This window comes from Balaenoptera acutorostrata, chromosome 11 (genome assembly GCF_949987535.1).
Source record: "Balaenoptera acutorostrata chromosome 11, mBalAcu1.1, whole genome shotgun sequence".
Lineage (NCBI taxonomy): Eukaryota > Metazoa > Chordata > Mammalia > Artiodactyla > Balaenopteridae > Balaenoptera > Balaenoptera acutorostrata.
Genome location: NC_080074.1, coordinates 46,214,594 through 46,231,172, shown reverse-complemented (window position 1 = coordinate 46,231,172; position 16,579 = coordinate 46,214,594). Strand labels below are relative to the sequence as shown.

The following is a 16,579-nucleotide window of genomic DNA, read 5'->3' as shown; positions in this document are numbered from 1 at the left end:
TTAACCTGCTATACCTTTAAAACTTATTTAGGGTCCCTGAATAATAAAATGGGAATGTCCTATGACTTTCTTTTTATAGTTTGTTCTTAGGTAAGTCCTGTATTGCGTTACATCATAAGCAACATTTTCAATTCAGAAATCAGAATGCCTAGCATAACACATTAGCCAACATTTCATCTTTGTTAGAAGACAAGATTCCTCCTCTCTCAAGCTAAGGCCTGTCATGAATCTGATTCCCCAAGGTGAGGATGAACTGGAAAGATCCCAAATAGCGATGGCATTGATTTATCATGTTTTGTGCTTAGGACTAAGTGCTTTAAACGGACCATCTCATTGAATCTTCACAACAACCTGCAAGGAAGTTATCCCCGCTTTTTCAATGAGGGGATGGAAGCTGAGAGAGATTGAACAATTTGTTTGAAGTTCCGTAGCCAGTAAATGTTAGACCTGGGTTTGGATCCCAAGCAGTGTGGACTCTAAAGCTCCAACTTTTAACTGCTGTGTCTACTGCCCTCTGCCAAGAAGGGCAGGGTTGCAGTGCTGGGAAGGTAACGTGGATTGTGATTGAGGTGCTGCTAGGACACAGCATGGAAGAGAGTATTGAGGCTGAAATTTAAAGGGTGAAGGAAACAGAAGGAAGAGTTAGTGTGTAAGTCTGGGGATTTGAGAGCAGGATAGATCTGGGGTGGAAGAACCAGGGCAAGGTTCAGAATGTGTCTGTCAATCTGGAGGGAGTGCCTCTGAGTGATACTTAGCAGAGAAGTTTAAAGGAGCAGAAGAGCACTTCACACGGCAAACAGTGAAACCATGGAACTGGTGACCAGAACTGCAGAATTTCACGTTCTTTCTTGGATGGAACTTGGTAATGGTTACGTATCTGTTTGGTTTGTGACATCAGGCAAAACTAGTTGTAAGCTATATTCAGCATGACTTGTCATCAGAGGGGAAATGATTCTGGACAACGAACTCTGCTGATCTGTGAGCTCAGAATCTGACTGTGGCAGGGAGGAGAGGCCTGATATTGCACATGGTTTTTTTTTTTTTTTTGCTAGTGATTATTTAATAATGTAGAATACATTAAAGTCTATTTCTAGTTTATGAAGTTATACATCAGAACATTGCCCCTAATGCTGGAGACTGGATTTCGGTTTGTATGTATTATGAGACCCTGCTTGATGATTCTTTGAACATTTCCACGTGGTTTCAGGGTTCCTTTTAGCATGGTGTTGTTAGGGTAGTGGGACATTTTTCTTGGTGACTGACCTTCCCCAGAGTCCAAAAGAGGAAGCTGCAAAGCTTTCTTAAGGTTTAAGCCAGATTACAGGGGAGAGGATTATTCTAGAAGGAATAGTACATTAGTAGCTGTGGAGGGGGGACTATCAATTAACAGTCTACTACTAAGGTGCTTAGGTATTTTCCTCTGGAGCTCAAAGAGAGCTATCTGGGCATGTGGGTGGTGACAGATGACATTGGAGTGGGTGAGAACACTCAAAGAAAACTAGTAGAATGAGTTAAAACACATACACACACACACACAGAGATGGAAATCCTAGAACTCTGGTTTTCAAAAATCAGATGACAAGAAAATAAAACAAACAAACAAGAACAAAAACAACAAGAAGAAAGGCTAATCTGAGAAGTGGAGGAGAAACACGGATATCTTTCTATGACAGACCCTAATTAGCAGTGTGATAAATCTCAGCAGTATCAAAAAAGTAAGAACTCAGAGGTCTCCATGAGATTTTGTGCTCTTAGTTAGCGAGAGCTGTTTCAACATAGTGTTAAAGATAGAAGGTAAATTCTAGTGCACTGAAGGGAACAAGTAGAGAAAGTCAGATTTTTATGGTGATTTATGTAATCACATTCACTAATATTATATGAATATTTGTTATGTGCCTATAGTTTTAGGACTAGCGTAATTAATTGGGAGCAGACTCCTATGCATAATTTTAACCAGGATTTTCTTTAAATTTCCAAGTAAATTTGACTCTGAAACATTTGAGTTTTCTTACTTCTGTTTTCAAGGCATATTAAAGAGTTGTGGTTGCACAGGTTAATGCATATAGCCTCATGACAAATTATTTTGCAAAAATTGAAACAATTTAATTCAGTGTAAATAAATCTTATTATCTTCAAAGTTAAGCAAAAGAATATTTCAGTTACTGAAGATATTAACAGCTTCATTGAGGTATAGTGACATACAGTATGCTGCACTTATGTGAAGTGTAAAATCTGATGTTTTAACATATGTATACACCCATGAAATCATCACCATAATGAGCGTATCCATCACCCCCAAAAGTTTCCTGTTGCTATTTTTTTTATTTATTTTTTTAATCGAAGTATAGGTGATTTACAATGCTGTGCCAATCTCTACTGTACAGCAAAGTGACTCAGTTATACACATAGAGACATTCTTTCCTGTTGCTATTTTTAATCCCTCCTATCTGTGTCCCCAGGTGACTACTGATCTTCTTTTTGACATTATAGATTAATTTGCATTTTCTAAAATTTTATGTAAGTGATATGAATCATACAACATATATATTTTTTCTTCCTTTTTACTCAGTATAACTATTCTGGGGCTCATTCATGTTGTTGCAAGTATTGATAGCTCATTTCTTTTTATTGCTGAACAGCATTTTATTGTATGGATATACCACACATTATCCATTCATCTATTGATGGACATTGGAATTATTTCCAGTTTGGGCGTATTGGAAGTAAACTGTTATGAACATTTGTGTACAAGTCTTTATGTGGATATATGCTTCCTGAAGGTGTTCTTAAAATATAGAACTGTTTATGAGATAAAGGTATAGAGCAGAGAGACACAGTTAAATTATCCCTCAATAGTTGTTAGAACAAAATCCAAGTTTCTTCAGTACTTTGATAGAAGGTTATTATGTCTGTAGTAGCGTAATCTAATTTTTTAAATTTTCTTTTTTTTTTTTTTCCTTCTGCCAGCCATAGACATGGTTCCCTGTATTTTTTGTAAAGCCTGTGAACATCTGAGAAGCTGCCTCCTGTGCTTGATCCCTCTGTGTTTTACTCTGTTCTCAATCACTTTATCTGAATCTGACTCCATTTGCTCAAGAGTCTTTGTCTGAGTACAGGTTTCTGGTAACTGACTGTACTGCTGAACTGAATGAATAAGCATTTTCAGAACTCTAATGAAAAACTGATGAACTCATAAAAGTGCTAACAAAAGATCAAGATGAAAAAAAAAATTAATTACATGGGACTGAGTGAACTGATGAGGATGAGTATAATTTTTGTGACTTTCTGTCTGAATTAAAAAAAAAAAATCCCACAAGGACTCAGAGGCAAAGAATATACAAATCAATTTTCACTGCAAAGTAAAGGAGCTGTTACAGTGGAGGATTACTGGACTGAATGTCAATATTATGGCATAGTATGAGTGTGTTTCATGTTTGGTAATTGCAATCATTGTTGCTTTTGTTGTGGTCATCCATGTACAATGCTTGGTGTCAGTCTATTTATCTCTTGGAAAAATAAAATACAGTGTGTGTGTGTGAAAAAAAAAAAAAAAAGAGTATTGGTCTGGTTGAAGTACAGCTTCTTTACTCGGGTCTGACTTCTCTGCCCTTAGACCTCTGGAAACCAACCTGTCATCAGCTGCCTACTTAGGTCACCATTGCCTGAGATCATTGGCACCAACCTTCAGCTGCCCCCTCACCACACCTCCTTAGGCTGCTAGTCAGGTTTTTGCTGTCTGATGACTGCCCCTGGCTGTACCTTCTTTATTCCAAACTCTTAGACTCGCCTCTGGCCCATGCCTGGAATTTTCTCTCTGTGCCGTTTGAGCCACTCCATATCCCAGTGTGAGGCCTGATTTGTTGACTTAGTCTTGGGGACCTGACTACTCTCGGCTCTTGGAGAACTTCAGCAAACAGAAGTGCCTCTGTTTTGCAACAGGCTTGTTCATAAGTCCCCGTGTTCCTACAAGTAAATGGCCCCAGACCTGCTACTGCTATTGCCATCTGCTGGTGGCAGGCAGAGTTGGCGCAATGTTGTTCTATTGCCTAGTTTGTTCACATTTAAGGAAGGTCTCAAGGTAAAATCTTAAGCAGAAGTATGTCTGTTTGTTATGTACTTGCACTCTGTATAACTCTCACATCTATACTCTTCTCCTTTATATGCTTCAGCCACACCAACCTTCATTCTGTCCAATATGCTAGTCTCATTTCCTCCTTAGGGCCTGTGCATTTTTTGTCCCCTCTTCTTAGAACAATATATCAATACTTCCACAGATCTTCAGACAGCTAGCTTCAACCATTATTCACATCTCAGGTGAGATGTGATTACCTTAGAGATGCCTGCTTTGACCACACTCCACCCATTTCACCTTACCAGTCAATCACTGTCTTACTCTATTATTTTTTGGTAGCATTTATCATTTACTAAATTTCTTTCATTCATTTATTACTTGTTAATTAACCTCCTCTTCCTATGCGCACCCACAAATAAATATAAGTGCCATGAGAGCAGGGAGCAAGGAGCTTGGATGACAGAACAAACAATGCTTGTATTGAGCAAAAGAGATGCTCAATAAATACATACTTGCATAAATGAATGCATATAGTACCTCTGTCTGCCTGTCGAAATCCTATTTATCTTTGGAAGTCCAACTCAGATACTATCTCTTTCAAGAACTTCTCCAACTAAATCTGTTTTCTCTCTCTTTCACAGGACTTTTTATTCTTTATTTATTTTTTCTGTTAAGCTGTCATGTTTCCGTGTAGTGGATACAGGGGCCATACTTGACTTATCTTTAGTCCATAGGTCAGAAGCACAGGTAACAACCTGGGCTTGGGACTGGCTTTTGAAGTAGGGATGGAGAGTGCAGTGTTGTAGGACTGAACCCTTAACCTGTGGAATCTGATTCTTTGGGTAGATGGTATTGGAATTGAGTTGAATACTGGGTCACTCTGTTGGAATCCAAGAATTACTTATAGATGGTGTGGGACAAACCCTCCCACGTCCCCACCCCACATGCACACATGTTGAAATTGGCTCCAGGAACCTAAGAGACTGTCCCTCATTCCTTCTTCCTTCTTTCTTTTCTGAAGCAATCATAATTCTGAATCTGGTGTTTATCATTCCTATATGTGTGTGATTGTGTGTGCATTTTACCATGACTATCTGTCTGAGTATATGTGTGAATGTGTGAGTATCCATTTGCAATCTATGGTACTATTCTGCTTGTTTTTAAGTAGTATATGGTAAGGGTCATTCTACACCTTATTTGTTCCCTCAACATTATGTTTTTCAGATTATCCGTGTTGATACATGTAGTGTTAGAATCTAGTGGTAAGACTATTTCAGTGGTTGTATGGTATTCCTTTTTAGAATTATTTCACAGTTTCTTTGTCAGTTATCTTGGTGGAAGGCTTGTCGTTTTCTCTTTTCACTCTTACGAAGAATACTGCAGGAAACATTTTTGTACCATTATTTTCTTAGCATCCTAGGGAGTTAGTCCAGGGTTTACATGGGGAAGTGGAGCCAGGTTGCCTGGGTTCGAATCCTTACATTGCCGCTTGCTAGCTTACCCAAGCAGCATTGAGCACCAGCTATATTCAGTGCTTCTGCACGTGCATGCCCTACCTCAGCCCCTGGCAACAAGTTGTCAGCTTGGCTTAGATGCCTTTGGCTCCGGTGGACCCTGCTGGATCCAGTTCCCAAATGCCACTGCCTGCGGCTTCACATGCAATCACTGCTTTGCATTTATGTACCATTTCTGGTCCATGGAGAGGTTTATAGAGGTTTATTTTCAAGCCTGGAGATGATTTGCAGTTTTTCCTTTTAATATTTTACTTATCATTGCTATGTGTTTGAGCAGAGGGAGTGCATCAAAGCATGTACTTACTGTGTCACCTTAGGCAAACGTTGATAATACCTCTACAACCTTTTAAAATAAGCACAAATCTTAGAATCATCTAATCATAGATTTTCGGAACTGGAAGGGATTTTAGAGATCATGATGTCCAATAACCTTATTTTATAGGTGAGAGAATTGTGGTCTTGAGAAATTAAAGTGATTTACTGATGTCATATATTTAATTAATGGTGGAGACAGGACCAGAACCAGAGTCTGCAGGTTCCCTCAATAGTCCTTTTGACACTACATCTACTTTTTTAGTTTTCTCTATCTGAGCTATATTTACATGTAATATTTTATTTTTAACAGAACTCAAAAAATACATTAGAATTAAGCAATTAGAAATATGACATGTCAGATTTTTAAACTGATGTGAGACATTTTCTTTTGAACAATATTGTGGTAAAAGCAAGAGTACAGCATTTACTGCACTGAGCTGAATATATTTTCATTAGAAGGCACAATGCCTTTTGACTCTGTAGATTCCTGCTGCATTTGGTTTCCTTGACTTTCTGCAACTTATTAGGATAGGCCCATCAATACTGGTGCTGATACTTCCAACCTCCTACCGCACTGGGTCTGAAAATGGACTGTGATGGATGGATATGGCCAGCATTGACAGTGATAGCCTATATTTCTGCTGTCACGTAGAAATGGCAGGTAGTTTAATTTAGAAAAAAAAATTACTGAGAAAGAGCAAGTATTTCTTCTAATTAGGATTTCTGGACTTTTGTCGGATATGAATTTAGAATCTGACATGTTTGTTAAAGCCTTTGGAATTGTTTTATTCTATTTCTAGATCTTTTAGCTGTGCCTAAGCACCCGTATGCTGCTATGGAGAACTGGGGACTAAGTATTTTTGTGGAACAAAGAATACTGCTGGATCCCAGTGTTTCATCTATTTCTTATTTGCTGGATGTCACCATGGTCATTGTTCATGAGATATGTCACCAGGTATGAGAAAAAGGATCAGGTGTAAGTATAATTGCAAACTATCGAGAACGTAGAATGATTTCAAATACTTAGATTAGGAGCTAAATTATTCTCCTCCCAATTAAGTTTTAATTGTATAGAGCACCGTGTAGTTCTTTTTGGAAGATAGGTTGTCCTTCTCAAATGACGGCACAAACGAAGGCAAACACACGGATCGTATTGAATAAGTAACTGTCATTCAGTTTAGTGGAGGAGTGAGATGGCACTGCTACCCAGCAGCCTCTTTGGAGACCCTATCCACTCACTATTCTTTGTCAACCTTGCTCTATTTTCTTGTGATGATTGGTGTGTATATATGGTGAGTGCAGTGATGGCAATGATTTATTGCATTGCTGAAAGATGCAGCTGAGTTCTGTGTACATGTCAAAATTTGCTTTTGCTGAAATCAATTTGTTATTCCCCTTCTCCCATCACACAGACACTTAGGAAGTCTTTCACTAACTCCGCGACAGCCTCTTTGTTCTCAAATGATTGATATTTTTTTGTCTTGGCATGTTTAGAAATTCATATGTAAATTAGCCAGCTTTCTCGTGAAGCTAAGATAAAATTAATTTCATTTTGATTTTATGTACTTTCTTACAATGAGCAGAAGGTATTACAGAGATTTCACAATGCTTATTAGAATCTTGATTCTAGTGAAAAAAAAACTGAAAATAAACGTTCGTGCTAATAAAAAGCAATCCTTGTCCTGATTACCAGAAACTATGGATAGTTTTTAAGTGGAAACACCAGAAATCTCAGTGTGATACTGTACAACTTCAATTTGTTACCAACCCAAAATCTTTTTAAAAAGCTTGAAAACCTTAGGAAAGAGTGAGGTGGAAAACGTTGTCAGTAAAAGAGGCTGAACAGCTAAATGATAATACATGAATAGGGACTTCGTGATAAATTGTTCTAGGCCATATGACCATTTACCTATGTGTCAGCCTTTTGCAGTGAACCTGTAGATGTTTGTACCTGTCATGCTGGTCAGCTTGGGCATGTGTTCCTTGCTGCAGAGACTTAAGGGGATCCATTGCAGAGATAACCAGGGCTCCTCTATTGTGCTAAAAATGGTTTCCAGCTAAACATACAATTCTTTGACGCAAATCAATGTCCTTTTTGAACGTTCCTAGAAACGAGTTACATGTAGAGTTCTGTTGAAATAAGAACACACTGATGATAATTGTTTCTAGAACTGGATTTCATTTGTTCCAGATTCTCAGTTACTTTCTTGTTCTAGCTTAGTGGTGCTCGGCTACTTACTATGAGGAAATGAGCCAGAAGCTGGGAGAAACACATAATAATTTCCACTATCATTGCCAAATTATTTTCTACATTACCGTTTCTCCTCACCTATTTATTGCCACAATTCTTAAGACAGGCTTTCAATTTAAGGGAGAAGAAACATTACTTTCTGATCAAGAACAGAAAATGTTTTAAATATCATTTGTTTTGTGGTCATCAGCATATTCAGAGTTATCTCTTATTTGTATTTCTATTAGAGATCCTCTTGAGTAAGTGATACTTTATTAATATTGAAATGCTCAGCCGCCAAGCTCTTTCCTCTAGCTCCTAAAGCTGTAAAGCTATGATCTGATACTTGTCTGACTGCCTTTTCCTTCTGCTTCTTAAATAACTCACTCCCACTTAGAGTCTTCACACTAAGGGTTACTTACAAATGCCTATAATCCTCTTGCCTAAGGCTTTCTCATGGCTCCTTATCATTAAAGTCTGAGCTCAAATGTCATCTGCTTAGAGAGAATCTTTTTGTTTTTACAGTCTAAAGTGACCCGTCCCCCATTCCTATCACACTTTAATAAGATCTGAAATTGTATTTTTCATTTGCTTATTTTTTATTTTCTATCTCACCTCATTGTCCCTTCCTCCACAATAAAGTGTCAGCTGCCTGAGAAGGGACATTGTCTGACTTCTCATCATTAAATCCCAAGTCTGTAGGATAGTTCCCGTATATAATGTTTTTTTTTTGTTTGTTTTGTTTTTTAATGAAAAAAGAATTCCTTTAAGCTTTGGTGAACTCAGCAAGGATTTCAGAGTAATGTATCCTGATCTAATCAAAACACCAATTATAAATTACAACATTATTTTCCTGAAGGGATCTTAGAGATTTTTTTGGTCCAACCCTCATTATCATAGAATCATGGAGAGTCAGGTGTGCACGAGCATCTTAAAGCCCTTATTAGTTCCTTCAGTCAGCCAATGTCGTCTGTGAATTGCCTCTGCCACTGGAAGGCGCTGCTTCAGTACTTCCTGTGATGAGCTCACCACTTCTCGAGGTAGTATTTTCCATCTTCATCCATTTCAGTCTGTTAGAGGGTCTCCTGCATTTTTAGCAATGTCTACCAATCTACAACCCTAATTTCCATCCATTAGTACTGATTTGTCCCCTGTAGGGCCATAAGATGCAAGCCTTTTCTTCTTCTATATACTAGGTCTTCAAATATTTGAAGACAGCTGTTGTCAGTTTTTTTACCCTGAGCCCTTTCTTCTCCAGGTTAAATTTTCTTGTTGTGTTCCTTGAACATTTTATTTTTGTTCTTCCCTGAATGCATTTATAGAAAATTAGTGTCATCCAAGTAGTCAAATAAATCAATGGTGTTGCCACAACGTATTTTAAGATCACAAAATCAATTGGGGAATGAATTCCAGTTGTGATAATCATAGTTTAATACATTTAATTTTAGATAAAATAATTCTGGGATAGATGCGATTTTATCTGATGCCCATTCCTTTGTCACGGCAGTGGTTTGGTGACCTCGTGACTCCTGTGTGGTGGGAAGACGTGTGGCTGAAGGAGGGATTTGCTCACTACTTTGAGTTTGTTGGTACAGACTACCTCTACCCCGGCTGGAACATGGTAAGTGCACTTTTTAATTGTTTGGAACTCTAAGTGAAAGGTTGATCCTGTGTTACATTGGGCTTATCTTATCATCAGACGTGACTGAAAATACCAACCGATGCATGAAAAAAAAAAATTAGCTATCCAATAAAGGAAAAGTAACCCAAAATGTAAACAGTAGTATTCCAAAAGATTTTTGTTTATTAGAACTAAATAGAATCTGATTGGTTATACGCTGATTTCAAAATGGTACAAGTTTTCTAACTAGAAATATTTTAGATTGCAGTATTTGAAAACAAAGATAAATTATCCCTTAAAATAGAGAAGGTAACAGTAATCAATAAGTTATATTTTAAGTGTATAGGATGTTTCAATATATAGAAAAATGAGAACTTAATATTTCTTCAATGTGATGAACTCAAAAATTAGCGAAAATTTTTGATGCATTATTGCTGTTTTTACTTTAGGATTAAATGATTTAATAAGAGGTTACTATAAAGAGTTGTACACGTTATACCCATACCTGTACGTCAGAACCTGAAGTAGGATTTGTTGTACCTTAAGCAGTGATGTTCTAGAACATCCTAGAAGAAAAAGTGGAGGGAGGGTATGATTTCTATATGTCATTTAATGTAAGTTTTTCATTTGGTATAAGCTTCCATTAATCAGTAAGTGACTATGTTATTATGGAATAGAACCCAGGGTATATGTTGTTTTGGAACTTGAATTTTAAATTTATTTTAAGTGGCACTATGTAAAAGTTGCAAAGTACTGACATTTGTCAACTTCCAGAAGCTCAAAAGCTTTCACCTGTGACATAGCATGAGTGATAATATATATTTATTTCACACCACTCTTTTTTGATGTTTAAATTATTATGTGATTATCTAGTTATCTGTCATGATTACAAGTATGATCTGAATAGTATTTAAACCAAGGTAAAATATAAAGATGTCTGTAAGTCATGATATAACTTCTCTACCATAAATTCAGCCAACTCCTGCTGAGTAAGAAAGGTGATCTTACATATCTCAGAAGAAATGTTACAATTGTAATATCATATTGATATGTTTGAATTATCCAGTTTTGCTTATATTTTATAAAGGCAGCATGGTTCATTTGCACAAATGTGTGAGTTAATTTTACTTAGCCTTATGTATCTAGGTATGCATGTATATATTATACAATTTAAAAAATCTTATTTGAACTCTTTTATTATGGCATTAAAATTAATTAAAAATGCCTTTAAAGAACTTTGAAGAAAAATCATCAATACCATCAATATTAATTAAGTAATTTTTAAACAAATATGACATTTGAAAACTGAAATGTTTAAGGATATTTTAATATTCGTAAAACTATCTTTTGGTTTTTAGTTGACTTTCAACCAAATTTGTTTAAAATTATCATTTAGTTTTCACTATGTTGTGGATTATTACTGATTTATAATTCTATTATGTTTCAATACTAAAAGATGTTAGTATTACAAATGGCATATTACTCATATAGGTAAGTTTTTCTTTTTTTTTCAGCTCATTCAGCTATCTATGACAAAATCCTTTCTATTCATCATTATAAAAATACATCTTAGGTTAAAAAGGAATCAACAGAATTATACTAGAGGTGAAAACTGACAGCTTTTGATGGTTTTAGCATGGCAGTGAATCCCAAGTTTCAATGTCCTCATACTGGATTTTGTCTTTGAATAATTTTGTATATTCCTTCATTATCTTTATCAGTTAAGTTATAAATGGAGAACATTTTTATAAGAAATATTGAAAATGAATATAGAGTGTAAATAACACATCTGAGACTTTGTCCTTAACAGAATACATACCATGCACTGGAAGTATAAAAACCTTGGGCTGGTAGGATATTAATCCATATGTTATCATCAAAAATAGGAATTAATGATGGATTAAACTAAGAAATGAAAGAATAAGGTCCATCACAATTAATTAGGCAATAGTGAAAACAGGTTATATTATTTTGTCTCCTTATGTTTGGATTTTAAAGATTACAAATACTGTCTGATCATTGGCTGCTTTTGCTTTTTTAGTAGTTTTTTCAATTTAGGTTGTAGAGTACCTCAATATACTAAATTTATAAAACCTATAAGAAGAGACTCTAAACAAATTCTCCTCCAAGGATCGTTAATATCTTCTTTGCAAACAACATTTTAGGACTAAGCCACATAAGTAAGAAACGATATTAAGTGACTTTAAGTCTGTGTCAGCACTATTTTTCATAATGGCATCAGCAAAAGAGTGAAAGAAATACTAGGAAGAACACAGAGTGATGGCTGTGTTAGCAGTAACTCGTACTGTTGTGATAAGCACAAAACCTCACCTAGGAGAACAAGGCTTGGGCTTCACTAGAACTTTGCCTAAATTAGAAAAACCAGAAGTCAGGCTTGTGTCAGAAGTAAAGAAATTCAGGAAGCTGACCTCTTTTGCCTCTAATGTCAAAAACAGTGCTTTAATTATTTTTAGACACCAAGGCTCAAGCACTGAAATGCAATTTCAGTTTGCTAGGGAGATTACTATGACAGTCTACCTTCGATGGAATAGCAATAGGGAAGCCCAGAATTACACTGTATTGTTAAGGAAGCTCTTGTTCTGATTTAGGATAGTATACTTGTGTAGCCTGCTTAACTGTTAGTAAAATCTTAGGTTGTATATATATGTGTGCATGTGTTTACAGTCAGTTTCTGCTAAAGCAATAATCAGTTTTTACATTAAAAACACTACATGGAATAAAAACTACTATAAAATTTTGTTCCCCAGTAAACTGATCAAGTATACCATTTTATAGATATGAGCCTTTACAGGTAGTATGATATAAGGTCAGGAAATGGATAGGCAAGAAGAAATTCAGATTCCAAGAAAGGCATTTCACTTCTTTGACTCACCCTTAATATTTGAGAAATGGGGGCGATTATACTGACTTGGTAAGCACACATAATTTTTGTGAAGATAAAATAACTTTTGAGGTCTTTGAAATGCATGAACCGCTATACAAATGTGAGTAGGTATCATGGACCTGGAAAATAATAAATGCTCCATTACAAAGGGGCATTGATTTTATGTTTAAATACCCTAACATTTCCAACCCTAGCGATCTATTTTGACACCCTAGATTTCTAACAATTATGTATAGATTACAAAAAGTTTTCTGTAATCTTTGTATCTAGACTTAGTCTCCCCAAATCAATGCTTATCTATATTGGCAATGTGGACTATTCTATAGGAACATAAGCCTTATATCATGTTTCATTCATCAAACAGAAGTGTCAAGATCAGCAGAAGCAACTTCTTCAGCTCAGGGCTGGGGTTAGATTTCATAGGTTGAGTAGTCCTTTTGCTTGATGTTGTTTGATAAAAGTTGGTTGTTAATGACAACATTATTGGATGATTAAGTTACAGTATGCTGTTGATGGCCATCCAAAGAGAGAAAAGAAGAGACTCATGCTGCCTAGTTACTATTCTTCAACAATTCTTTATCATTTAAGTTTGAAAAAGTCTATGATAAAAGAGCTTTAATACAGGAAAAGGATGAATAGTAAAATGATACCATGAAGAACTCCTTATTTTACAGACCTGGTGCCGATGCAGGCAAAATCATATCCCTTGTGCATATTGCACAGGTTTTCACTATAATTTGTATCTATATGATAGGTGTAACCTTTAATTTCCTGAATGTAGCCTTGTAAGGACGTACTTGCTATAATGAGAATTATTCAACATGAGTGTATGTTCTTTTTTTTTTTTTTTTTTTTAAAGAAATTCACGTTCATTTATTTATTTATTTATGTATGACTGTGTTGCGTCTTCATTTCTGTGCGAGGGCTTTCTCTAGTTGTGGCAAGTGGGGACCACTCTTCATCGCGGTGCGCGGGCCTCTCACCATCGCGGCCTCTCTTGTTGCGGAGCACAGGCTCCAGACGCGCAGGCTCAGTAATTGTGGCTCACGGGCCCAGTTGCTCCGCGGCATGTGGGATCCTCCCAGACCAGGGCTCGAACCCGTGTCCCCTGCATTGGCAGGCAGACTCTCAACCACTGCGCCACCAGGGAAGCCCGAGTGTATGCTCTTTTATTAAATGATTTGGGATGCTAAGGAGGTTTACACAGCAATAACTTTATGCACTGATAAATTCTGCAGACTGGGAATTCTTCCTAAATTTTTATGAGGGCACATACCTGGGCATAAAGATTACTATTAATAGAGAATCGTGCAACTAAACTTCATTATGCTAAATACTTAGGATATCTCAAAGTGTATTGCCCAAAACTTTGATAAATGTTCTCAATTGTTTTTATCATGGGCAGGACTAAAATAGTAAAAGTGAATTCTGCCATTAGACTCAGTATCATTTTAATGTGCTCCAACAAAAATTGCCTGCTAAATTTAATAGGCATTGCAATAAAATTACCTTTACTTCTTAGATTATTTTGTTTTTATTCAAAAAAGAAGTTGAGAAAATCATTGGTAAACTGAAATAGATACAGAGTTTATTGAATTCAATTTTTTTTCCAGTTTAAATGTAAAGATATACTGCTTAATTATTCTAAACAATAATAAACACTCTACTACTCAAGAGAAGGAAAAATAGAAAATTAGAGAGAGAAAACATTGTTTTGGTTAATATTTTACTTGTTCAGCTATTCATGTCTTAAGTCCATCTTTGATTTAATGTCTGTAGGGAAAAAAGCTTTCACATGCTTTTCAAAGTTAGTTAATATACATTTTGACAGTAGTTGGTACATTGGTACTATTGCCTGTGATTCATCAATATCAAAATATATTTGCCCAGGAGGGCTATGGTGTCAAAGATAGACCATTTGGAAATTAAATATTTATTTTAGAATCTTACTTTATAAATACTGAATACCAAATAAATGTGTATATGTATATACACATACATCATATATATGTGATTTTCCATAGAGTTGTATATTGTCTATTATGATAAAAAAATCCACATATAGTATTCTACTCCTGAGAAATCAGTAAATTAGAAGGTGATCCAATTGTTTTCAACTGGTAGATGATATTTTATTCTCAGATGACTGACATATTGAATGTGAACCTTTTAAAAGCTTCTTATGGCTAGTCCCAAGGGTCTGTGGTATTTTTGATCCTTCTCAGTAGCTTAAAAGTGACATTTACATTGAAAGACTAGAAGAAAAGTAGGAGTGCTCGCTTGGGTCTCCTGGGGGTCACGGTCTTCAAAATAGACTTCTTCTTTATGCTCTCCCTTTACTCTTCCCTCCAAACCCCTCTGCAAGTCATTTCTCTTTGTGCTGAAAACATCAACTTTTGTTTTTTAAAGAAGAGAAAAAATTTTTTTTCTCATTTGAGAGGATCTGGGGAGCTGTAGCCTTCTATTCTGGGAGAATGGGTTGCTTTTTCCTTATCATTAGTTGTTAGAAAAGTTTGGGGCTTTGGTGGACAATAGGCCTATAACAAACACAAAGAAAGTCCACAGGGGAAGTAAGAGCTGCAAAGAGAAGAGCAGCTGGTACCATTAGAGGAAAGGGTCTCATAGAATTCAGGTCTGAATTCTGAGTAAATATAGGAGGAGTTCTGAGGTGCATAGGCCCAATGCATTGAGAATGAGACTAACACTCAGAGTATACAAATTAGGATAATCCAAAAAAGGATGTCCATGTTAAGAATCAGCCCAGAGACTTGGGTTCTAACTAATGGTGACTGAAGAGATACCAAGAATTTCTAGCAAAGAAGAACAGTGAAAACAGGAAGTGCACCTGTTATACTAGCGTGTTAAAATAATTCTCACTAAGGCTAATACAATAACTAATTGGGTTAATATTTTCTCATTTTAGGACTCTGTGCTTTATACAAGCGATCTTACTGACGCTCTGGTAACCCTGTTATGAATATCTATTATAATGAATAAGGCCAGTCATTTGTTAACTGTTGATGCACATTAACTGACTTAGAAATTTTTGGCACAAATATATTTTTGAGGATAAAACAACAGTTGAAGTATTTCTAATATATTCATACATTTGTTTTGTCTACACTTACAGTTCTTATATAAGAATCAAGACATTGTTGGCTTCACAGTTGTTTGGGAAATTGAAACTTGAAAAGCTTGTTATCAAGGTGTGTTAAGTCTCAGAAAATGTAAATCTGCTTCATTTACTGCTTCAAATGGAAGATCAGGTTTTATTAAGTAAGATATCTTTAGAAAGGGAAGAAAAAGCAAACATAATTCATTCATATTCACATATATTCACATATACTTCTATACATTCAGGTACATGTCTAGGAGGTTCTTCTTAGTCACATTACCTCATTTTTTTTTCTTTTTTTTTTTTTACTATGTGAATTTTTAAAATTTAAAACAAAGCTGCAAATTGAAATTTCATGTATGTTCTTAAAGGATGACTTTTTAAAAAACCATTTATATTCAGAAAGACACTAAGTGTTTCAGGTTTTGTATATTTTAAACTTGGAGATAAAAGATAAATGAGCATTCCCTTCAGAATAAAGTATTTCTTCCAAAGACTGTGTTCAGGTTTGCATGGTGTCAAGGTCTTTCTGCATTTCCTTAGGAATTTCAAAAGCAACCAATAAATTGACAGGATTAGACGCTTCCTAGGAAGAAAACTCTTCTGAACCTGGAGCCTAACAATAATGCAAGGCTGTCCTTTCTCACATCTAGAAATAATGTAGGAAAAGTTAACCCATTCATTCCCTTTTTAGGTAAGAGCAGTTTGCAAGCAAAATATTCCAACTTGCTAAAAATGGTCAGACATCACTTGATAAACAAAAAAATTGATGATGCCAAAAATTTATATCAAAATGATGAAATGTTC

General features: G+C 35.8%; 1 protein-coding gene across 1 annotated transcript in view; it reads left to right on the top strand.

Annotated features, from left to right (window-relative positions):
- Positions 1-16,579, top strand: part of TRHDE (thyrotropin releasing hormone degrading enzyme) — a 412,025-nt gene that overhangs the window by 225,190 nt on the left and 170,256 nt on the right. The window contains exons 4-5 of the mRNA XM_007195005.2: positions 6,702-6,856; positions 9,639-9,752. Of these exons, the coding sequence (XP_007195067.2) occupies positions 6,702-6,856; positions 9,639-9,752 (269 nt within the window). The remainder of the gene's footprint in view (positions 1-6,701; positions 6,857-9,638; positions 9,753-16,579) is intronic.